Here is a 24,801-nt window from a genome sequence, read left to right as displayed (position 1 = left end):
TCTATTGCTTTCACTATGCATGTCCATTGGGGTTTCTTTTTTTTTGTTCTGCATTGATTTTCCTCCTTTCAGCACTCAGTTTGCTTTCCAATTGCTGTTTCCCCATGTTTTCTTAGAGTAGTTTTCTGGTGATTTCCCCCCCTTGCTTCGCTTCCATGTAGAAAGTACCATATTTGCCGGTGTATAAGACGACTGGGCGTATAAGACGACCCCCCAACATTTCCATTCAAAATATAGTTTGTTACATTACATTACAGTACTATGGGCCACTATGGGCAGCTATGTCTATCCCAACTGAATTGCACCCGGCGTATAGGACAACCTATACTTGGAGGCATGTTTTTTAGGGTGGGAAAGTAGTCTTATACGCCAGCAAATACTGTAATTCCAAAGCATGTAGATTATCTCAGATTTCCATCTTCTTCCTTTTTGCCACCCTCGGAAGCCACTCCACTGCCCACATTGAGGTCATTCCTCCCACTCTGCACCTTCGGCTATCCTCCCACCGTCACTGGTTTACAAGCTCTAATATTGCTTACTTTTTCTATCATGTAAGTCAGGGGACGTCAAACAGCGGCCCTCCAGATGTCCATGGACTACAATTCCCATGAGCCCCTGCCAGCGTTGGCAGGGGCTCATGGGAATTGTAGTCCATGGACATCTGGAGGGCCACAGTTTGACTACCCCTGATGTAAGTGTTGGGCTTTTTTACAAGTGGGACGAGTTGCTCGCTAAACTTCAATCGCCGGTGAAAAATTATTGACAGGGGAAGACAAAGGTACAGACAGGAATCATTTGAAAATTAATGAGAATACCGTTCAGAAGTGGTGGTTTGTGTGTGTAAGCATGATGTGTGTGCATGCTTACATGTAGAATGGAATAGCAAGCATTTTCACACTTCTATTACTCCCCCCCCCCGTCCAACAACCCCACAGTTCCCCCATTCTTTCCACTGCCCCATCCATCTCCAGGTGTTCCCTTTCATGTAAAGGACTGAACTACAAGGATGTGAATGGAAGGATAGAAGGAGGGAGTCAAGAGCAGCAGCAAGCATGGTGGCCACCAATCCACAGCTGGTGTGTGCACCTTCCTCAAGAGGTGGTGGGTTCTCCGTCTTTGGAAGTTTTTATACAGAGACTGGATAGCCACCTGACAGAGAAGCTGATTTTGTGAAGGCTTAAGGGGGTGGCAGGTGACAGTGGATGAGTGATAGGGTTGTGGGTGTCCCGCAAAGTGCAGGGGGTCGGACTAGATGACCCAGGCGGTCCCTTCCAACTCTATGATTCTATAATTCTATGAAAAGTTTTTAAAGATGGATTTAATGAAACATTGCCATGACTTGGTTCAGCACAGTACAAGGACAAGAAGATGGTTCTTGAGCGGCAATGAAAGGGTGAAGAATCAGCCCTAGAAATAAACTAAATAGAGTTTCACAGCTGCTGCGGTAAGACTCAAAACATGTTTTATCAATGTCATGGTGAATTTTTTTTACTTGACTACATTTCTTTGTGTTCCCATTCATGCAAGGGACGGAACTATGAGGGCTTTAATAGAAGGCGTGGGTTTGCTCTGTCACTTGACAGTACTGGAAGCCAAATCTTGGAACATACCAGAGAGGGGCCCAGTAAAAACTCTTCCAAGAAAGAACTGCCTGAGGTAGGGAGAAACTGCTGGAATTTGGAAGAGCCCCAAGAGACAGCTGTGTTGAAGCCAATTACCTCAGAAAAGTACGTGTCCGCAGGTCTGCTTTCTGTCACTGGCCTTGAACATTGCCAATGTGAGTTGATATTAATTCTTTCAGAGGCTGGCTGTTTTCTAAATATGTGAAAGAAACGAATCCGGCGAATGTGCCGTTTTGACAGTTTTATTTTATGGAGGGTTAACACATGCCTCAAAGACGCTTCATGCATGATATGAAGGGGGAAGAGGCTATAAGTGATGCTGTCACATTTGAGAACTTGGTGTGCCTTCATCAAGAATAACCATTTTGACAGAGTCAAATGGGTAGCCATGTTGGTCTGAAGTACCATGATAAAATCAGAGTCGAGAAGCACCTCTAAGACCAACAAAGATTTATTAAAGGCACTCGAAAGCTCACACCTTGAATAAACCTTTGTTGGTCTTAAAGGTGTTACTGGACTCTGATTTTATTGAATCATTTCACAGCTGACTGTGTCCCTGGTACAGTAGGCCTTAAGATAATAGTGGTGCTTGTTTGCTTGTGTATGCCTGCAGTTCTAAGTCATGCCAGCAACGTAGCTCCAGTCTGAGTAGAGGGTATTAAATGACACAGAATCATAGAACTGCAAGGGTCATCTAGTCCAACCCCCTACAATGCAGGAAACTCACAACTACCTGCCCACCCACAGTGACCTTAGTTGTTCACAAAACATTAACAGAGACACAAGCCACTGGGGTTGAAAATAAAAGAAGAAGAAGAAGAAGAAGAAGAAGAAGAAGAAGAAGAAGAAGAAGAAGAAGAAGAAGAAGAAGAAGAAGAAGAAGAAGAAGAAGAAGAAGAAGAAGAAGAAGAAGAAGAAGAAGAAGAAGAGTTGGTTCTTATATGCCACTTTTCCCTAACCACTACACCAAACTCGCTCTCGTGGATCTTTTGGAAGGCCTCTATGTTCCATCACTGTTTCGAACAGTAAAGGCTTTTTCGCTGGCATCCTTTGAGATTAGATGTATCTGCTCTTTGGCTGACATGGTTAATCACAGTTTATATGCCTGATAATGCTGCAAAATGTCATCATGTTGCAGCCAACACAAAGAGGCCTCTGATGAGCAGAGATGGTTTGTCTTGCCTGCCTCTTCACAGCAACCCGTCTTCCTTGGTGGTCTCCTATCCCAGGGCCAAACTTGCTTAGCTTCTGAGATCTGATGAGATCAGGGTAGGTTGGGCCATCCAGGTCAGGACATCCATATGCCTACCTTCTACTGATTTCTCTTTCTGAAGGCACCTCAACCCCTGGAGAAATGAACTCTATACATTCTCTTAGTTCTGATGCCACATACTATTCCATGGAAGAACTCCCATTCTGAGCTCTTACAGTTTCCTGTTCTCTTTGGTAACTGGTTAAAGAACTTATAGCAATCAATGAAAGGATATATTCTCTTTTTACCATGGCTGGTTTATTATTTTACCTTGACAGTTTATGCAGGAGCCTTTAATAACCGATGTTATCACAAGCCTTTTGAAAATCCAATATATAATGTTTACTGAATTACTGGTATCTGTATAATTGTTGACATAATCGAAACAATGCAGGATGGTGTTGAGGGAGAGTTTCCCTTTGTAGACGCCATATGGGTTAGTCCTCAGCAAGAGTTTTAATTACCTGTTCGATAATTCTAGACTTAATGATTCCACCATTTATCTAGAGCAGGAGGCATTTAATCATGTTTCCATTTATTTACCCAGTCTATAACTTCCTGGATTCCTTTTTGAAACTGTTGTCCCGTTGGATACATTCCAGCCCTCTGTCGTGGTGGCTGACTTCTCAGGCCATAATGTTTGCTAGAAGTTTAACATTTTATATCCTACTAGAAACTCAGCCCGCTGTAGTGCAAATACAGTGGGCACTAGCGGGCCTGGCGAGTTGGGCATGTTGGGCCTCTGGGTCGAGGCCCCGGACTCAAGGCCGGGCGCGGGGCAACCTGTGAGTTCCAGTGGCCCCCCCACCCCACGGCCTACCTGTATCTGTGGGATCGAGGCAGGCACTGGCGGCGGGCGGCCTGGAGGGCAGGAGACAGCCACTGGGGCGAGTGTAGAGCGTGCGGCGGGGCCGGCAGCGCGGCGGCCGGTGGCAGCGGCTACAGCACCGCTCCGCGAGGTTCGGCCTCCGGGCTTTGGGGTGGCTGGTGGCGGTGGGCTGGGGCAGGGCCGCGGCCGGCGCTCCCAGATGATGCGCCAGCAGCTGCCGGCGGCCGCGTGGGCCAGCAGGCAATCTGTGGTGGGTGCGGGCGGGGCAGATACACTAAGCAAATGCATTTAGTTCCTCCCCTCCTGCCTGTTTACTTCAAAGAGAGAAGAAAACTTTTAAAAGTAAAGTTGAGTGTTTTGCTCAGTTCAAGCCTCCAAAGAAAAACACATTCCTTAATCACTGATGTATGACATCCACTTCAAGAGACTTGTTAATTTATAATTTATCAATTATCTATTAAGAATCAGGACTAAGGATGGTTTGTGTCGTTTCCCCAAAACTGCCCTACAGCATTTCTGGGTAGCTTCTTCCTCCTAGGATTTGTTTTAATATGTTAGCAATATGTTCCTCAAATTTATTTCCATGCCTTTCTGGAAAACCCCATTTGTTATGTAAGCATTTGTACACCTTTTGTGCTACTCATCTGGAAGAGATTTAAGCATCATGCATTTTTATCATTCTAAGAGATCATTCTCTTAGATCTTTGTGTACTTTTTCTAATCTGTGGTATACAATACATTATTTAAAACCACTAAAATAGAAGAACAGATATAATTTACAAGTGTCTGCAGGTTTACCGTTCTCCTCCAGTTTATTATCTAAGTCCCTGATTTTTCATTAGATGTCTCCCTTCTCAAACTTCTGTGTGACTAGGTTGGGTCTCCTAGGTAGTTTTCCACTCACGTATTGTGGAAATGTTCCTAAACAATTTTACACTGTTTCCCTCTAATATGATATCCTGGGAACCAATACCACTCAGGGTTAAACTGTGAATGGTCATCCTTTACTCGTCAGCTCTATGATTAACAAGCTTAAAGCACAATAACTTAGTGTATCTGAAAATACTAAATCTTTGTTCAGAACTGAGTAATCATTTAACCAAACAAGGAGAAAGTAGTTGATCTATTATTATTATTATTATTATTATTATTATTATTAAAATTTATCCTTTGGTGGCACTCTGTATTTTCCCTTGTGATAAAGCAAATGTTTCTGGAGTTGGCTGACAGTCCCACAAACACTTTCCTGAGAGTAAGGTGCACTGAATAAAATGGGCCTCACTTCTGCATAAAGGTAAAGTTATCCCCCTGTGCAAGCACCAAGTCATGTCTGACCCTTGGGGTGACGCCCTCTCGCGTTTTCATGGCAGACTCAATACAGGGTGGTTTCCCATTCCCTTCCCTAGTCATTACCATTTACCCCCCAGCAAGCTGGGTACTCCCGCTTAAAGTTGCTCTCTTGAAGCTATAGATTGAAAGGAAAGATGAAGTTGCAGGGTAGAATAGAAAATGCCCCGACCTGGACAGCCCAGGCTCACCAGAGATTGTCATATCTTTGAAGCTAAACAGGGTTGACCCTGGGATGGGAGATCAGCAAGGAATACCTGAATCGTGATACAGAGACAGGCAAACCACCTCCAAATGCCTCTGCCCTTGAAAACAACATAAGGGGTCACCATAAATCAGCTGTGACTTGATAAAAAATGCATCCTGGCAGGGATAATAACACAACTGATGTCTGTGTTTCAGGAACACCCATAGCTCGTGTTATTACAACATATTAAAAAGTCACCACAGCAAATGTTCTTAAAATATACAAGAGTTTTTGAAAAATCAAGCACATCCAAAAATCAAAAATATCCCTAAACCCCAGTTCAAATGATCAGTCAAACACCCTGTTTGTACATGTGTACCTCGGTAAGATGTACCTCGCATTCACTTTATAAATAGAACTAGGGACCAGTACCTGGATATATCCAAGGTTCTAATCACACATTCACCTGTGTTGCATTCTGTGCAACATGAGAATTGCTGAGCAGATGTATAAAGAAAAATGAAGTGTATTCCACAGATTGTACATGCGGTCAATAGTAACATATGAACTGGGCTTGGAACTTGCTATGAATCTTTCCCCCCATAGTCAGGAATTGCACTGAAACCTGAAACAGCTGAGCCACAAAGTTGTAATCAGCAATCAGTAAATGTTTAATTATAGAATAAAAGGTCAAGGTAATGAATGCTGCTAATAGGATTAAGAGAATTACAGCATCACCTGTGGGGTCACCAGGACAAAGATAAAGAACAAAGAACAACTTTATTTTAAGTTGGTGAAGGCATACATACTAGTAGGCCAGCCTTTCCCAATTTTTTTACCATTGAGAAAAAATTTAAAGAGTTTATCCAAGTCATTTCTATAACTAAAATTGACACCTCCCCCACCCTGGAACCTAATTTTAAGTGAGCAAAAAAGAGAGTCTTTCCCTAACCCCTCACTATTAGTCCCCTTAAGGAAGTGATTTCTGTCAGTGAAATAGCCCAGAGGAAAGTGGATGAGAATAGGTAAAGGCAAGCATCGAGTCATGTCTGACCCTTGGGGTGACGCCCTCTAGCGTTTTCATGGCAGACTCAATACGGGGTGGTTTGCCAGTGCCTGTTTACCCCCCAGGAAGCTGGGTACTCATTTTACCGACCTCGGAAGGATGGAAGGCTGAGTCAATTTTGAGCCGGCTGCTGGGATCGAACTCCCAGCCTCATGGGCAGAGCTTCAGACAGCATGTCAGCTGCCTTACCACCCTGCACCACAAGAAGCTCATTATGGATGAGAATACTGACTGCCAAATTTGGCTTGAGAAAACTGCTAGGCTTTGGGAGTGGAACTTGGGGAGGGCAGAGCTTGGCTAGGGGAAGGAGCTCTGTGAGAGTGATGGGAGGACATAGAGCCTGCCCTGCAAAGCTGCCATTTTATCCAGGGGAAATACAATATCTGTAGCCTGGAGATCTGCTGTGATTCCAGGGGGACTCCCAGTATCCACCCACTTGAGGTTGGTAACCCTAGCTGACAACTCATTCCCAGGAGCAACAAAAATTTTCATAGGATGCATAGAATGCAAAAATAGTATTGTAATATAAAGGGAGGTGGTGGCTCTTATCAGATAACACATTTTTTTTCTGAGTGCTGTGAAGACCAGTTTCCTTAACAAAAAAATGTGCTTAGAGGATTGAAGAAACCTGGGCATGATTCTGAACGGTAGGAACCCTTTCTCCTCTTCCTTCAAAGACTACCATTCATTAAAAAAAAAGAGTTTAGGGTTTGCTACTATATTTTTAAAAATTAAGCTCGCAATTCTTCCTGTTTATCAGTAAGCAAGCAACAATGCTTTTTGCAAAGGTGATGTGGAAGAAATCAACTTTTTAATTCTCAGCGTGTGTCATTGTGGCATTCTGTGCTGAGTTGCATAGAGCTCTCCAGCTCTTTCCCAACCAGAGGAGGATAAAGAATCTTTATCAGGACTGGCTCTTAGCCATCGTTTTTATTTATTTTCTCCTCGTTGACATAAACTGATAATGGACAGTACAAGATGGAACAAACCAGTCAGCCTGTTGACACAACAGCTTAGATGGTTGCACAATGCTTGCGGAGTGTAAATGTACATCATTAAACATTTTCAAAAGCTGACTACCATCTTAACATTTCTGACAAGCCATGTCGATGATTCTTCTTTAGGCTACAACATCAGGCTGTAGGTTCTCTTTTTGCTGTTATGGACATTTTGCTCCTGTTATCTCTGCCTTTCAGGAGACAGTAGCACAACATGTCTGCCCCTCTTGCCATGCTGCAACCTTTGATGTCAGAGGCATCAGAGAAGGTGCAGAATTCATTCACAAGTTCTATGAAAATGAATGGAGGCTGCTTTTCAACCATCCAGTCAGCGGGACAGAAACACATAAAAAAGTGGATCAATGAATTTTTGACTCACTGTGTCTAAAATGAAACCCAGGCTTACACTTTTTGTGTTCTCTGGTGTTTATTTTGCAAATCAAGAGTTCTTTTCTACATGTGCATCAGCCCAAGCTCCTGAGAAAACCACCGGGCATTTCTGCCTCCACAGGAGGGAGCGTTATAATATTCTTCAATTTCCTTTAAGATTTTACAATGTACCTTGAGTCTCAGACAGAAAAGCAGATGATAAATGAAATAAGTAAATGATGAAGGGAGGAGGTGGTACGCCACCCATTCCACCTCAAGAAGGCCGCAAGTGTCAGAAATGTGGACCAGGGTTTCATTTGAGTATCTGTAGAGAGCCTCTTGTGGCACAGGGTTGTAAGGCGGCAGAAATGCTGTCTGAAGCTGTCTGCCCATGAGGCTGGGAGTTCGATCCCAGCAGCCGGCTCAAGGTTGACTCAGCCTTCCATCCTTCCGAGGTCGGTAAAATGAGTACCCAGCTTGCTGGGGGGTAAACGGTAATGACTGGGGAAGGCACTGGCAAACCACCCTGTATTGAGTCTGCCATGAAAACGCTAGAGGGCGTCACCCCAAGGGTCAGGCATGACTCGGTGCTTGCACAGGGGATACCTTTACCTTTTTTTTACCTTTACAGAATATACACTTAGTGTCACTAACCCAAATCATGTTGATGTGATCCAATGATGCGAAGGACGCATGTGGTGAACCTGAGCCTAGTCTGGTTTTAGCATTTTAGCCTGCAGGAATGCTTCATGCCTGCAACAGACCACTTTGATATATAGTATTTATAGTATTTTTAATATACATCAGAATGTGTGCCTTTCTGAAAGCAGGACTGAAGGAAAGGAAAACAGCCATTGTTTCCAGAGATCTGGCTCTGCTGAGAAATAAGACTGCTGGTTGGGAAGATCAACATTACGTGCTTGGGTTTCATACTGCAGCTTGTTCAGCTCAAGCTTTGTCAAGCCTTGTTTGGACAACTGTGTAATAAAAGGTCTGTAAAATAAACTATCCTGTCCAGTGTGAAACATGTTAGCCTGGAGAGAACTGGACTCCTCCTACTGGTGCAACTGCTGCTAGGGTCCTCAGTTCCCCATGCTACACTTTTTGAAGAGAGCTTAAAGGCAACTGCTTACCTTTCATATTTCACATCCATCGCTGATCCAAATGAATTTTTCATTCTGTTCTCGGTGGGTTCACGTGCCTGTTGCCAGGCCACCTGTGGCAGTCGGTTCCCTGCTGTGGCCTGGATCTCTGCAGTTCATAAGCATGAGAAGCAAGGCAGCCAGGAGGTAATGGGCCATCCTTAGCAGCTGCTGCCGCAGCAGCAGAGCAACCCCAGTAGAAGAGCTACACGTAGAGGACCCAGGGCATATTCAGATTGCTTGCTTTAGGGAAATGCAGCTGCTGGAGCTGCCATTTGAATTGGAAGACCAACATGTAGATAGAACAGGGGTGGGGGTCACATTTTCCCAGGTACTGTGTTCCCTCCATCCGCATGACCTAACCAGGCTGGATGACTTCGCCGCACTGAAGAGAAGAAACCTTCAGGTGAGTCCAATGTTTCGTCCCCCCCTCCCCCGCTAGGAAAAAGGTGAAGTCCATTCCCTTCCCTTCCCGTGCCAGTCTTGTGGTTTCAGTACCTGCATTTTATGAGAGGCGGGAAAGTGTTTTAAATAATTGTGCAAATACAGATAGGGTGGAATTCACCACATCAGGTTTGTGGACATAGCTGGGTTTGGGGGACAGTAACACGAGCAGTTTTCTAGCCATTCTTCTGTCATCAGTACATTGTGAAAGGAAGCACAGTGCTTTAAGAAAAGGAAACTGAGATGGCCAATAGGCTAACACTTCCTGCTTAAGTTAATGTTGTCCTGGGAAGTTGTTTTCCAAAATTCACTTTTATAGATTTGGATATTGATCCCTATTATTCTCTTATGGTTTCAATAAGAGGAATTTGTCTTTAATTTCTCTTGGGAAATTTTTGGGGACACGTGCGTCCTTTTGTCAATTCAGCCCTTGTAGGGGTTTTGCTTTCTTTTTGATGGTACAGACAGGGTGGTGCTCTGTAGCAAGAGAATGAAGAGGATACTGCCTGCCTCTGAGTGAAATTCAGAAATTTCCTAGAATCATCCATCATGTCCCTCCTCCTTTCTTTTGGTAAAAAAGGAAGAGATTAAAAGCGACTCCATATTCATAAAATGTCTGTGTGTGTGTGTGTGTGTGTGTGGGGAAAATGGACTGCTAGATTTCAGGTAGAAATTGGGTTCAGAGAAATGATAGCAAGTGCTCTTAACAACGCTATTTAGGAACCAATTCAGGTCGTGCCACTGCTAAGTAAATTAAAACTGGCTGAGAAGAAGCCCAGGAGCCCTTGGCTGGGAGAATAGCAGTGTTCCATATCCATGAGAAGAAGGAATCTGTGGAACCTATAAAGCAGGGGTAGTCAACCTGTGGTCCTCCAGATGTCCATGGACTACAATTCTCATGAGCCCCTGCCAGCATTTGCTGGCAGGGGCTCATGGGAATTGTAGTCCATGGACATCTGGAGGACCACAGGTTGACTACCCCTGCTATAAAGGATTCAAAGATTTATCAAATGTGCTTTGTATATATTTGATATATTTGTATATATTTCTGCTGACTCTGGCCCATGATGGGTTGTACATCACAAAATCAGCTTGATTTTAAGGTGCCATAAGACTACTCTTCTTGGCCACAAAAGATGGCCTGAACTATCCCCCTGGTGTTTGCATATTTGTATACCTGTAAGATAGCACCATCTAGTGATGTGCTGGACTTACAGTACTTACATTAATGTGCCAAGTTCCTTGTTCCAGCACTGGACTTTCGAGTTTGTCTTTGCTAAACAGATCAGTGTTTTTTAAAAATAAACAGACCTGCAAAACGTGGTGGGAATATGGGTAGCTCCCCATATAAAATGTTGTACAGCTGGGCTAAATATTATTGATGAAAAGCTCAGGAAGCAATCTACCCTACATTGCATTCCCATTACATATTTAAATTCACAAATGGAATTTCATCCATTCACCCATCAGGTTTGTAACTAGTTACCATAGGAATTATTCCAGTGTGCCTTTCCTGACAACCTTCATTATATAAAGGTTAGTGACACAAGCGATTCTTTCTTTTAAGTTCTCTCCCAACCATTCTGTTTTCTTCAAAAACAGCTGAGTAACTCATTCCAGATGGTTTACTGTGTTAATCTGCTGCAACAATACTGCCACGAGCTGGCCACACTGTTTTAGTCTGTTGTGACCCGCCGTGAGCTGGCCAGGCCAAGATTGGTGATACATAAATATTAGGAAATAATAATTACCCAAACTGCAAAGACCAGTTTTACTTTAAAGATTAATCAGTTTTATCGTGGTGTAAGATTTCAAGGGCTAGAGCATACTTCCACAGACGAAGTATGATCTTAGTTTTCAGATATAGATATGTGCACATAGACACGTGATTACTGGAAGAACTACTGTAAGCAGTAGCGTTAAAGGGGCAGGAAATGCAAGTAATGCCAGCTGTACAGTTGGCAAACAAAATGTGAGATACAGGCTGAGAAGGATCACAGTTGGTACCTTTCATTTCATGGCCTTTTGACACTGCTGTTTACAATTTTTTTCCACTTGGACCAAATATATCTGCCAACTGAGATCATGCATTCATCTGATGCCCAAGAATATGATAGTCTTTAAAATGCCACAAGACTCATTTTCATTTTTACTTTCTTAGTTCATGCATTCCCCCAAAGTTGTTCTTCCACTATTTTGCAAGCTATTAGTAATGAGATCCATTCCAAACATCTCCCAGCCTGGATTCCTTGAGTAGCATAGGAAACCCTTCCAAACAAAGTTTCCATGCTACTTTATGCAAAGCCCAAAACAGTGGCCAATCTCAATTCAGATGGAGGGAGCCTTTCACCAAAACCAGTAGCTATTCGGGTAATGTGCAGAGCTCAAATAAGCGGTCTGCTTGCTTTTCCTGCAAGCAAAAACAGCTTCTTGCCATTATTCCTGACTCACATATTCTGTGACCTAGCATAACCTCTTGTTCTTGTAATGACAGCATACTGTTGGATGGAGATTGGGCATTCTTCCTGCAAACAATGACTATAAAAAGTTATGTTTTGAGTCAACCAGACTTGCTAGATCTTGTCCAGAGTTCTTGTATTTGTTTTGCACTTGAAGGATGTAGTTGGACATCAACCATTCTTTATCACGGAGCGACTTTCCTTAATGTTCTCCTGTATATATCCACCCAACTACCAAAGTCGATTTTGAAAGTCTGGTTGCGTCCCCATGCTAAAATTTAGTGGATGTGTACCAGAGAGGGGCCTTTCTCAGCAGTGGCACCTGTATTGCAGAGCTCCACTTCTAGACCGTTTATGCACTGGGAACTTCACTCCCTAGCTCCTGTGCAGGAACACAAACTGGGTGGATGAGATGCACCGGGCCAAATGCTCCCCTGTGTGGGTGCAGGAAGAGGTGGGGCAACCTGCCATGACTAAAAGTCCATCCTGCAGTCTGGCATGAAACCTCCAGTGCATAAACGGTCCTACAGAAGTTTACCTGGTGTCAGTTCAAATTCTTTACATCATGAGGGCTTCATCTCATACCATCTTCTCATGTCACGTGCCTAAACACAGAGCTAACTGCTGGTTTGGTTCCTCCCTGACTGAGCCTGGTTTCTACCTCCCTTCAGTGTGAAAAAGACAGTTGTGTATGCCACTGATTTGATTGCTATTTAATTCCTCAGGCTTGTGAGCTAATTACCTTTTACAGAAAACGTTAAAGACAGATGTATGGGAGAAAGCTACGCTTGATCAAAATCCTACACAGTGAAATTTTTCAAGTACATAAAAGTTTTCCAAGAGTGTATTTTCTCTCACTAATATTGCACAGGATTAATAAGTCTTTTTTAAATGGAGTATATTTTGTTTGCCCTTTTCTTAGGGAATATTTTTGATTGAAATTCTCTCAGTACATAACATCACCCATAGAGAAAAGGTATAATATATAAGTCAAATTGACAAGTGCTATTGTAAGAGAGTAGCACACATTAGAAAATAAAAAGACATGCCTCTTTTTCATGGCTTTCAGAGACTTGGAGCTCAGAATTGGAATGTGCTTGTAAGTGTTGCGTTGCTTTTTGTAGAAATATATATGCTATACAATTTTTTCCCCATTTGTAGACTGTTTTAGAGCCTGACAACTAGAACAATGAATTAAAAGCAAACTGCCATTAAAACAACCAAGAGCATAACCCCCCCCCCATTAAAATAGGGCTAGAGAGTTGTATGATTTCCATTTAATTTACTCTGTGCTGGTTATCTTTGCTGTGTACATGAGGAATATCAAATAGTTTACAATGGTATGAGGTTGGCAGATGTCATAAAAGCAGTGTTGCCCACAGAACACTGGAGAGAAAAGATTCTTGAATTCCATACTCAGGATCCTTTTTTACCTAGCTACCTGTTCCTAGGGTGAAGAGATGAGCCAGTGAGGATAAAGAGAGAAAAACATTGGGTGACAATTCTGAACTTCTGAAAACCATGAAGCCTTGCTATACAAAAAAATTCCTTCCCCTTTCAGTTTAAATATTTTAGCCCTGAAATACCTATGCCACCATTTCAAGAGAAGAAAACTATAACCCCATACAAACCACGAAAGTTGCTCAGCTTGCATTTCTGCAGAAGTTGCCTTCCTGCCAAGCACCTGAGCAGGTACCTTAAAAGACAACATATGGTAGATTTCTGTAAGGAGGTTAACATGTTTCACCCCATCATTTAATTAAAACAAACATGAGCACAATGCAAAACCAAAATACAAATTTTTAAACTCTGGATTAATTATGGTTTCTTTCACATTTAGGTCCAGCTTGGGTCTGAAGGTGCAGTGCTTTTGGTTTGGTCTTGAGAATCAGCAGTTCCTGAGAATTATCACAGGGAAGACAGAAACACGTTAAGATGAATATCAATTTCAAAGCACAACCCGATCTTCTGCTCAGCTCAAGAGGATCTGTAAAGGCCATTGGGGACCAAAGTAGTTACTTTGCAGGCAGAAACAACCCTCATCCCCGATCAGTGTGCCACATTAAAGGTAAAGTACTCTTTTAAGGAGCCACTTGTGATGCAGAGTGGTAAGGCAGCAGACATGCAGTCTGAAAGCTCTGCCCATGAGGTTGGGAGTTCGATCCCAGCAGCCGGCTCAAGGTTGACTCAGCCTTCCATCCTTCTGAGGTCGGTAAAATGAGTACCCAGCTTGCTTGCTGGGGGGTAAACGGTAATGACTGGGGAAGGCACTGGCAAACCACCCCGTGTTGAGTCTGCCAAGAAAACGCTAGAGGGCGTCACCCCAAGGGTCAGACATGACTCGGTGCTTGCACAGGGGATACCTTTACCTTTACCTTTTTTTACTCTTTTAAGGTTAACGTGAACAGGAAGTATATAGTTCACTGCAGTATTTTATCTCCCTTAAAAAAATAATGCACACAGGGCAACAGAATGTAAAGCAGCCACAGCAAGTCTCCAGTTGCAAAACACTGGTATGGATCCAGGGAGAATAATGAAAAGCAGTAAAGCATTTTCCGATCCCCAACAGCAGCCCACAGATCCCCTGTGGCTGGGCTTCTGGATAGATCCACCACCAGTGTTACCAATGACATCTCAAGATCTCCCTGGAGATGAAGAAGAGGGCATAGTGAAAAATATTAATGATATTGGCAAGAGGTAGCATTTGGAATAATACACTGGTTGACAGAAATAATTTCAGGTGGGCAGTTGTGTTGGTGTGCAAGATTTTAGTGCAGTAGCACCTTGAAGACCAACAAGATTTTCAGGCTATGAGTTCTTGAGAGTCACATCTCCCTTCATCAGAAACAAGCAGGAGTGGAGATCCCAGTTGGAAGGTGTCTGCAACACATTTCCCACTTTCTGACTGTGATTGAACGGCTCAGGGAATCTTGTTGACCATTAAGATGGTATCATTATTAATTATTAGATTCCTTACCCGGTTAAGTTAAGTGCTGGACTGAAAGAGACAATTGCGTAACAGTATGCAGCAAGCCACCACTAATCAATCAGTGAAACCATCAGGGAGTAATTGACCCCTGATGATTTCCCAGGCTGTGGCTTTCTTCTTAGGCTTCTGAACTGCGTCAGTTTGCACAGAAATGTTTGTTGCTACGGTATCAAACGATGCTGCAGGGTGAGTTTTCATGATTTCAGTAACATTTTGAAACTTGTATGTTTTAGATTAAATGATTATAATGTTCCATGTAAAACTACATAATGTTCCATGTAAACTGCCCAGAGATGTAAAGAATGGGTGGCATAAAAATCCAAACAAACAAACAAACATTTAGCTATGAGGCATCAGGTGTCAGTTTACACATGAATGTGTATCGCCAGTGTTATTATTGAAATGAAAATAGATCTGTGATGACTCGTTCCTCCCTGTATGATAACGGTAACGGTAACGGTATCCCCTGTGCAAGCACCGAGTCATGTCTGACCCTTGGGGTGACGCCCTCTAGCGTTTTCATGGCAGACTCAATACGGGGTGGTTTGCCAGTGCCTTCCCCAGTCATTACCATTTACCCCCCAGCAAGCTGGGTACTCATTTTACCGACCTCGGAAGGATGGAAGGCTGAGTCAACCTTGAGCCGGCTGCTGGGACTGAACTCCCAGCCTCATGGGCAGACAGCTTCAGATAGCATTTCTGCTGCCTTATCACTCTGTGCCACAAGAGGCTCTCCCTGTATGATATTCCCCTGTTATTATTTATTTTATTTATTTATTATATTTATATACCGCCCTCCCCGGAGGCTCAGGGCGGTTTACATAAGAACATAAGAACAATACATAAAACAGTCTATAACATGTGAATAACCGTACAATAATAATAACTAATAGTTGTAACCATATAACAATATAACAGTATAAACAATATAAATAATGCACAGTATACTGGTGGAGTTCTGAGGGGGGGCGGGGGAGGGGGGAACAGGGGCCCTTCAGTTGCTGTTGGTTATACTTGGTCTCAACCAAATGCCTGGCGGAAGAGCTCCTTTTTGCAGGCCCTGCGGAACTGTTTAAGCTCCGTCAGGGCCCTGATCTCCTCTGGGAACTCGTTACACCAGGTGGGGGCCAGAACAGAGAATGCTCTGGCCCTGGTCGAGACCAGGCAGACTTCTTTAGGGCCAGGGACCCTTAGCTGGTTGGTAGTGGTGGACTTTACACTAGACCAATGAGCACTAAAGTGTGAACTTGCTCCTAGTGCAGTGCAACTGAGGTGTGTGCATGCATGTGCCAAACAGATATGTCTGCTTTGTGACCCAAATATCCACTGTGTCTGTACACAGAACCCACAGCTTAGCAGAGAAAACAAAATGCAACTTTACTGTCTGGAGAAAAACTCACTTGCAATGTCATAGCAGTTAAAGCGCAAACAAGAACTGGCACGTTCCTTGTTTCCAAAAACTTCTTCAGTGTGCATACAGGAACTGGCACGTTTCTTGTTTCCAAAAACTTCTTCAGTGTGCATACAGAATTACCATCAGACATGCAGCAGATTGGCAACCCAAATGGTCATGTGCAACTCGTTTCTTAGGAACTTGACCTTGGCAAAACTATGTCTGTATACCAGACCCATTTAAGCAATTGGGAAGAATGTTTAAGGTACCTAATTATGCACCTTTTATTTATTTATTGCCCAGGACTGAATGATGTACCTGTTTGTGCTGTGAGAGATCTAGGCTATATTTCAGGACACCTCCTAATGCCAAGGATAGAACAGAGCCAAAGCACAGTACGCACAAGAACATCAGTTGGGCCTAGTTTTCCTAGTACCATCACACCAGAAATGCAGGTTTTCAGAAGCAAAAGGAATAGTTGCCCACAGCAAACTTCAGGTAAGTAGCCTCCCTTTTTAATGCAGATAGAAGACATGAATGGGTTCAGGGATGGTTTGCTAGGCAAGCTACCCAAAGCGACTGTGTAGGGATAGCACAATGAGGAGGGGGCTAATGCACAAGATACAAAGTCTCATTAACATCTTTGGATTCTAGATATGAAAGACATTGCTCTGCTCCCAAACAGAACAAGGAAGACACCTGTTTTGAAGAGAAAGGTAAGGAGAGGGGGCCTTGCCAAGCTTTTGCCATTCAGCCCTTTAAAATTTCTTGTCTCACGCTTTAACCCTATGAATCTACCAACCCTTGCACTGACATATCACAAGCACCGAAAAGCCTCTTTGCGTTTCCAGATCTCATATTCATTTCAATGGGGCTCAGAAGATGCTTCTGGTGGATCTCACTCTCTATCTGAATGTAGTTGAGGCAGCAGAAGGCAATGGGCTGTGTGTAGCACACCAAATCTTTTGACCCTAGGCCCTGAGTGGAGCAGCAGCAGTGGTGGGTGCCAAGGGCTAAGTCTCACCCAGTGCTTCTTGCCACACAGCATGTGGCTGCAAGCCAGAGCATTGTGCACAGCTGCTCGCTCCTCACAAGGAGCAAATCAAAAGCATTTCCTGTCTGAGAGGCAGGTGATGGGACTTCCCACAGCTTGTGCATTCCCATGCTGGTAAGACATGACAATTCACTGACCAGGCATTCGTTTACAGAGAGCACTTCCATATCTGGGTTGGGGGATTTGAGATTTGAGGGTGGAGCCTGGGTAGGGCAGGATGTGGGGAGGGGAGGGACCTGAGTGGGACATAATGCTATCCAAAGCATTCTGGGATATCTCCAGTCCCCACTTGAAGGCTTAGTGTTTTGCATGATTTGCAGTCTGCACATGGCCTATCGCTGCATCAGTAAGTCTCAGAACCCTAGTTAGCCAAGGGCCATAACTTATGTTTTCACTTCTGTAAGAGTTCATGTTTGGCCTGCATAAAACCTGCAGGAAAACTGGAGGGCATGGTTGCCAACTCTAGATTGGGAAATACCAGGAAGTTTTAGAGGTGGAGCCTGGGGAGGACAGGGTTTGGGGAGGGGAGAGACTGCAAAAGTGTGTGAGGTTATAGAGTCCATCCTCCAAAGCAGCCGTTTTCTCCAGGGGACAGAACTTGGCCATGTGCAGATAAACTTTAAAACTGAAAATATCGATGTTCCACCTGGAGGTTGGCAACCCTACCAGGAAGCTTCCCCCCCCCTTTTTTAAATGGCTTGATGAGTTTTCAATTATGCCTTCAGCAGAGAAGAACTCCTTTCCCCCTCTTGCTAATTCAACAGGCATGAGGGAAGAAGGGATATTTGCAGGGATAAGGTGACCAGATTGTCCCACTTTTGGAGGGACATCTGGGGGTACCTGGCAAATTGTACTTATGCTGAAATTTTAAAAATATATTACAATACTATTTTTGCGTTCTATGCGTTCTATGAAACTTTTTGTTGCTCCATATAGACCAAATTTTTAATCAAGAACCCCCCAGTCAATGGTGTCCCACTTTACCAATGTTAAAATCTGGTCACCTTAATTAAGGGGCAAAACTGACCAGAAATATGGGGTAGAAAATTTTATGTTCTTCACCTGGGGCCTAAATATTCTCTAAATATCGCATAGATGCTTGGAGGCAGTTACTTGTACCTACAATCACAGCCTGGTTATTACATAACAATGTTGAAAAGGAAGACTGCTATAGAGGATAGTGGTGCTTCTTATATGAGCATAAATAAGAGGAGAACCCTACACTATAGAGTATGTAACATTATAGTTAATCCAGACAGACCCACGCGAGGTAGCCCTTTAGTATTTGATTCAGTCATCCAGTGTCTGGCAACACATACAAGTGCACTGAATGTTATGCTACTACCTCTCAGATGATGCAGTATTGTTATTGTTCCATACTATATCACTTGCATCTTTTTATGTGCTGATTTATGATCAGAATGATCTTCTGAGAAAATATATTCCAGAACAGTCACAGGATATGCCTCTATCTGATGCCCGTGCCCTTTCACCCACCCTGGCCCTCCGATACAGACCAGAAGTCATGGAGAATATGAACTATACCCTAACCTACCTGGATCATGAAATAAAAGTAAGAGACAATTAGTAAATAGTTCTGTCCTACAGTTCCGTCCACAGTTCTGTTTAGTTCAAGGAAACAAGAGAGAAGTATTTAAATCTGAGTCTAACCAATCTGTCAAATGCAAATGGATATAAGAGTTGGTGACAGTACTATACCCATAGCGAAAAGAGAGATTACAATTTTTAAGATCTTTTGCTTTGGAAGTTGTTACAAACTATTTGCAGAGTAGTTAAATATTCATGAAACATGAGCCAGTTCTCAAGTGCCAAGTTTTAACCTGGGCTGTTTCCGCAGAATGCTATACTTGACCTCAGCCATGAGGGTCAGTGAGAAAGATAAGACTATTAAAATGCAAATTTAAAATAAATCAATTTTCCTATTAGCTTATTATTATTATTATTATTATTATTATTATTATTATTATTATTATTATTATTATTATTAAAATGTCTAGCCCGCTACTCCCGATGGGTTGGTCTGTTAAGGAGTTCAATGTTGAATTCCATGGATCCCCAGAGCTAATGTTCACAAGTAGCCAAACCTTGAAAAATGATATAGTTTCATATAGTTGAAAGGGCTGCCAAGGACCAACTACTAGCATACCTAGATCCTGGATCCATTCCAGTCTGGCTTCTGGCTGGTCATGGGGTGGAAACAGGGCTGATCGCCCTGACGGATGACCTCCAGAGACAGCCAGTTCAGGGCAGGGCAGTGCTGCTTATGTTATTGGATCTCACAACAGCGTTTGATGTAGTTGACCATGAACTCCTAGCTCACCACCTCACCGATGCCAGAATTCGGGGGACAATCCTTCAATGGCTGATCTCTTTCCTCTGCGGTTGCAGAAGAGGGTTGCTGTTGGGGAGATGCAGTGGCACTGTTATCACCTCCATTGCGGGGTGCCACAAAGTGCGATTCTCTCCCCAAATGTGCTCACCAGCTATTTTGATTATGTCTCAATGGAAACCCAACCTTAGATATCTAATCCTGAGCTAAGAGAATTCTATCAAAAACTTGCTTAAGTTTTGAAAATATGCACACCTAAGTAATTTTATTTGCTCCTGGTCTGCTATTGAAGACAGTCCACCCTCCCCCCCCCCACCCTCATCTATCTAATCAACTGGCAACACTTCATTTGTATCACTTTGGTTTGTCCCAGATCCTGGAAAAGCTTCGTGATATTTTACAGACAGACTCCCTTACAGAGATCAGAGATTGGTTGTCAAAGGCAAGTCTGAATGGTAAGAAGGGAAATGAACTACTTCAGAAGTGATAATGGGTAGTACCCCTAGGAATCACCCAAAACTCTTATGATAAAACCATAAGGCTTCCAAACATCCTTAAAACTACCCTATGCCATTTCATGCAACGGGACTTGCTCATGGGAAGCCTGACCAGCCTAGTCCTGTGACAAATGTTACAGAGAAGCACTGTACCTATTTTAAGTCATTTATGCATTTTGTTACTGGATAGTCACAGCACTAGGAGGTGAAAGCTAGCATGAGAATAATTGCACAGATATTTATTTATGCCATCTATAATCCACCTTTCTCACTGAGACTCAGAGCAGATTACACAAAATGAGTCAATACAATCAAAAGATGGGACATTCGATAAACAATGTAATAGGATTTGGGTTGTAGAATCAATCAGAAGTCTCAAAACAGAACTGAAGCAAAGCAGGAGTGTTAATGTGGTGCAGAAGAGCCTTCGGGGAGGGCGGTATATAAATCTAAATAAATAAATAAATAATAATATATAAAGATGAAAAATTACACAATAGGATCCAACCCACAACAACCTATACACTATAGGGGACTCCAGTCCCCAATGATTTAACCAAGCAACTTTGTGATGTCTTTTGTACAATGTTAACCCTATTGTCTGTGTGGAAAAGCCCTCTTGAATATGAACCTGCCTTCCTCTACTTGATATTTCAGACAAGGAGTTTGTATCAAATTTCATACGCTCAGATATCACCACCCAAGATCTGCTGCATTATCAACAGAAATATGGGCAAAGTGAAAGTGAAACAGCACATCTAAACTTGCAGGCTATACTGAAAGGTTCAAAATCCACAGGAACAGGGGAAGACAAACAGAGGTAAATTGGTAGAAATCACCGTCAAAACAGGGTTTAAATGGAAAACTACTCAAAGCAAGCCATTACATGGAATGGCTTAGCTACATCCTTGATGCTTTTCCAAGGTGTATCTCAGAATCCCACAATAACAGTTCAGTTATCCACAGTCTGAAAGAGGCTGAGCAACCATTCACTTACAGGTAAATTTCCAGGCGAATCACTACGCTAGAAACACTGGTGACCAGATGCAAGCAGAGTCAGGTCCATTCCGCACGACTTCAATGTTGCAAAAGGCTTCCAAATTGTAAACGCTACTAATTTGCAGTTATGCATGATGTCGCACACAATCTGCCACACTCCTGAAACAGTCCCGCAAAAAGCGATTCGTTGTAGCGCTTGAAGGGAAATCCAGAAAAGTGGATTCACCCTCCGAAAAGCGCTACACTCTTGTAAGCAATCTGCAACAGTAGCGAAAAAGACCTGTGCATTCCCATTGTTGTGGTTCCAGCCAAGTCCCTCCCCCCGGCTCTCTCCTCCGAACTTCCGGAGAAGCGATCGCCATTTTTTTTCCCGCAGAGCGATCAGAAAGCAACAAACCGGCGAGGCTTCATTCACGCAGCGAGGCTTCTCCGGCTACAGTCTCTCCACAGAACTGCACAACACAGCCCTGTTTGCAAGTTCCCTTTATTTTCGGCCGAAAATCACACCTGTGCACGGGGGGGGGATTTTTTTTTCACTCGGGGGAGGATGGTAATGATGACTCACCAGCTCACACGCCAGCTAGATGGGTCGCTACGTTAGGAGGAATCAAGGCATATTCGTTGCAACATGTGTTTTTCTTTTTTAAAAAAATCCTGTTCTTAAAGGGAAAGGGGCTTTTTGGAAGCATGATAACAGCCGCCCATTGGTTGATCGTTTGATTGACGGCCAGGGGCGGGACAAAGCACAGAAAAATTCGCTTCCTGTATAGCACTTTTTCCGAGGTATGGGAAATGATTGAAACGCTACTGGATTCCACTAAAGGCAGGTATGCGTAACGCCGAGATAGCACTATTAAAAATAGCGTTTCCGCTTTCAGGAACCAATTGGCAACATTGGTCCTTGTGCGGAATGGGCCTCAGTTTCAGCATCTCAGGGTCTATTTGGCTTGGACCTTCCAGTGGCAACGCGAACCAATGTTGGTTCGTTAAGTGCCTTACAGACTACTGCCAGTTGGTGGGACAAAGCAACAGGAGAATTAATGCGTCCTGTGGTTGCCAAACTAAGTGGCTGCTAGAGTATAGGCCTGCAGTGCAGCAGGGGCCACTCACCTTGGCTTACTCTATGGCCATTTTAACTCCCAGTCCACTCCTGTCATAAAACCATTATCATTTTAGCTGATACAGCTATAGATCCCATGATTGATCCTCCCAGAGCTACATATGTTATCAGTGTTCTTTTATTACCAATGGCATTTAGTCAAATGAAAGCAATCCATTCCACTGTTTTCAGTTTTGGTTCTGTAAAAAAAAAAAATTAATACAGCAATAATAAATTGGGTAGAAACCATTCTTTGTGTGTACTGGCTGCCAAATTAATACTTTCGAAGTTCATATATTCACCAAATTAAGAAAAAGTGTAAGCAAGAATACTGTTTAATAGGTTGGATCCAACATGATCTAGTCAATCTATTCTGCCACAGTTGCCATTCTATAGGGCCTCCACACTGATCCCATGACCCATGCCTGTCTCCAGCTGGGGCCTTAGACCTTCCAGTATGACAACTATCTCCAGACTACAGAGATCAGTTCCCCTGGAGAAAATGACTTCTTTGGAGGATGGACAGTATGGCATTATACGTCTATGAAATCCCCCCTTCTTCAAATCCCATCATCCCCAGGCTCCACCCCCAAAATACATTTCCTAACCCAGAGCTGGCAGCCCTACATGATCTTCAGCATAGCCTATTTGGTAGTCAAATGGGGATCCCTCCTTCCTTTTCCTGTAGTGGAAAACTAGTTGGGTCCAACTCAAGTGTTTTCCCCCCTCCTTTTAGCTAACATTTGATCTCTGCAAGTGTTCTTAAACTGTGCTGTACCTACTGTGTATACTGAATATACAAGCCTTCTTTTTTCTACTTAGGAACATACGCCAAGGATCAAGAGGCAGTATAAGAACAAAATCAGGTACACATTTTAATTTTTGTAAATTTAATTGGCAGAGTAGGAGACTATGCTTTCAAAAGTGAATACAGAAGGATTTTAACATAAATGTTGGCGAAATTAATATGCTGGCTGCCTAGGGACGCCAGCCACCAGGTGGGACCTAGAGTTCTCCTGGGATTAAAGCCCATCTCCAGGCAACAAAGATAAGTTCCTCTGAAGAAAATGGTAGTTTAGAAGGTGTATCCACCTTCTATGGTATCATACCGCACTGAAATCCCTGCCCTCCCCAAGCCTTGCCCCCTGCAGGGTCAACTCCCAAAGTCTCCAGATTTTTCCCAACTTGGAGTTTGCAACCTATTACTACCTGAGAAACACTAGCCTTGAAATCCTATGCAAAGGTACAGCTATCTAAACCTGTTCAGGTCAAAGGCTTCTGAAGAGTATAACTCTGCTTAGTGTTGCAAAGAGTATGGAGACAGGCAGCTCTTTGTTCTGAAATCCACAGAAAACATTTTCATTGTAACCCCACAGTGGTATAATAATGTCTTTTGATTTCCAAAAGTTATTGCAGATGACGAAAGAGAGAATTTGCTCACCAGAGGAGAGAAAATCATAATCCCAACTTGTGACCCAGTGCCTTTAGAGCATTCCCCCAGCAGATCCAAAATTCAGGAAAGCAGGACCCCTTCAAGAATGCCACAAGACAGCAGCCACATGCTCTACAGAAAGGCTCGCATGAGCCAGAAACCATATATTGCAGAAAATGTTCCTCCCAAGCTTTGAAGACCATCTCTTGGAAGATGCCGTGATAAATCCTGCACAACCAGGTCTGTCTCACTAGCATCCTTAGAAAAGGGACTGTGACCTCCACAATCAGGTCTGCAGAGTGGTTATATGTAAACACAATAAATACAGACTATTCCAAACCTCTTTGGATGTTAGTATATTGAAATGCTAAACATTAGGCGATGTGGGGATTCGAGGCCTAGCCTTAAAGTGGATACAGTCTTTCCTCCAAGGTCGGGGACAGAGGGGAGAGCACTAGGCGCGAGTATATCCCAGGGCAAGCCCTAACACGTGGAGTCCCGCAGGGAGCTATTCTCTTGCTGATGTCATTCAACGTCTATATGTGACCCCTTGACCATCTGGTCCAGAATTTTGGGCTGGATTGTCTCCAATATGTTGATGACACTCAGCTACTTCTGCTGATGGATAGCCACCCATCAACACCCCCAGACTCATTAGCCAAATATCTGGCTCAAGAAAAGATGGCTGAAATTAAATCCAGGGAAGATGGAGGTCCTCTGGCTTGGCCAGCATGCTGAAGGAAATACGATGCAACTTCCAACGCTAGATTGGATTTGCCTAACACCTATGCCCACGGTCAAGAGCATGGACATAATTCTGAATGCCTCCCTATCCATGAAGGCCCAAATCACAAGCATCCCACCACTTTTGCCATGAGATACAGGCTGCACTGTACTCATCAGCATCCAACCTAGCCAACATGATCCATGCAACAGGGCTGCCCTTAAGCCTGATCCAACTGATTCAGAACACAGCAGCACAAGTCCTTACCGGGCCTCAATGCAGAGCCTACATCAAACCAATGCTCTCCCAGCTCCACTGGCTCCAGATCAGAGACCAGCTCAGGTTCAAGATTTTGCTGCTAAGCTTCAATGCCCTTAACGGTCTGGGACCTTTGTACCTATGGGACTACCTCTTCTGCTATACCCCCCAAAGAGCACTGAGATCCAGTGAACAACATTGCTCAGGATCCTCAGGCCAAAATAGATAAGAGTGGCCTCAACCAGGGCAGAGGTTTTTTGGTCCTCGACCCAACCTGGTGGATTTCTCTCA

The 24,801-nt window shown here is 43.5% G+C and overlaps 1 protein-coding gene across 3 annotated transcripts; it reads left to right on the top strand.

The window, feature by feature from the left end:
- Nucleotides 1–8,755: 8,755 nt before the first annotated feature.
- On the top strand, nt 8,756–23,867 carry C10H4orf17 (chromosome 10 C4orf17 homolog). 3 transcript variants are annotated; one of them, XM_077300790.1, is made up of 9 exons: nt 8,756–9,218; nt 13,556–13,783; nt 16,401–16,595; nt 16,752–16,813; nt 18,572–18,724; nt 19,875–19,956; nt 20,656–20,818; nt 22,919–22,962; nt 23,504–23,867. In XM_077300790.1, the coding sequence occupies exons 2-9, from the start codon at nt 13,651–13,653 to the stop codon at nt 23,722–23,724; spliced, it is 1,053 nt and encodes a 350-aa protein (XP_077156905.1). In that variant the 5' UTR covers nt 8,756–9,218; nt 13,556–13,650; the 3' UTR covers nt 23,725–23,867. The 3 variants fall into 3 exon arrangements, with proteins under 3 accessions (XP_077156905.1, XP_077156906.1, XP_077156904.1); XM_077300789.1 differs by lacking the exon at nt 8,756–9,218 and adding an exon at nt 13,121–13,407; XM_077300791.1 differs by lacking the exons at nt 8,756–9,218; nt 18,572–18,724 and adding an exon at nt 13,120–13,407.
- Nucleotides 23,868–24,801: the final 934 nt, after the last annotated feature.

This window comes from Paroedura picta, chromosome 10 (genome assembly GCF_049243985.1).
Source record: "Paroedura picta isolate Pp20150507F chromosome 10, Ppicta_v3.0, whole genome shotgun sequence".
NCBI classification, from domain to species: domain Eukaryota; kingdom Metazoa; phylum Chordata; class Lepidosauria; order Squamata; family Gekkonidae; genus Paroedura; species Paroedura picta.
Note: the sequence above shows the minus strand (reverse complement) of the source record. Positions and strands in the feature narration are given on the sequence as shown.

Coding starts and splice junctions, on each gene's coding strand:
- C10H4orf17 (XM_077300790.1), top strand. CDS start 13,651: ATGAATATCAATTTCAAAGCACAACCCGATCTTCTGCTCAGCTCAAGA. Junction 13,784..16,400: donor ATCAGTGTGCCACATTAAAG/GTAAAGTACTCT, acceptor TTTATTGCCCAG/GACTGAATGATGTACCTGTT. Junction 22,963..23,503: donor CAGTATAAGAACAAAATCAG/GTACACATTTTA, acceptor GATTTCCAAAAG/TTATTGCAGATGACGAAAGA.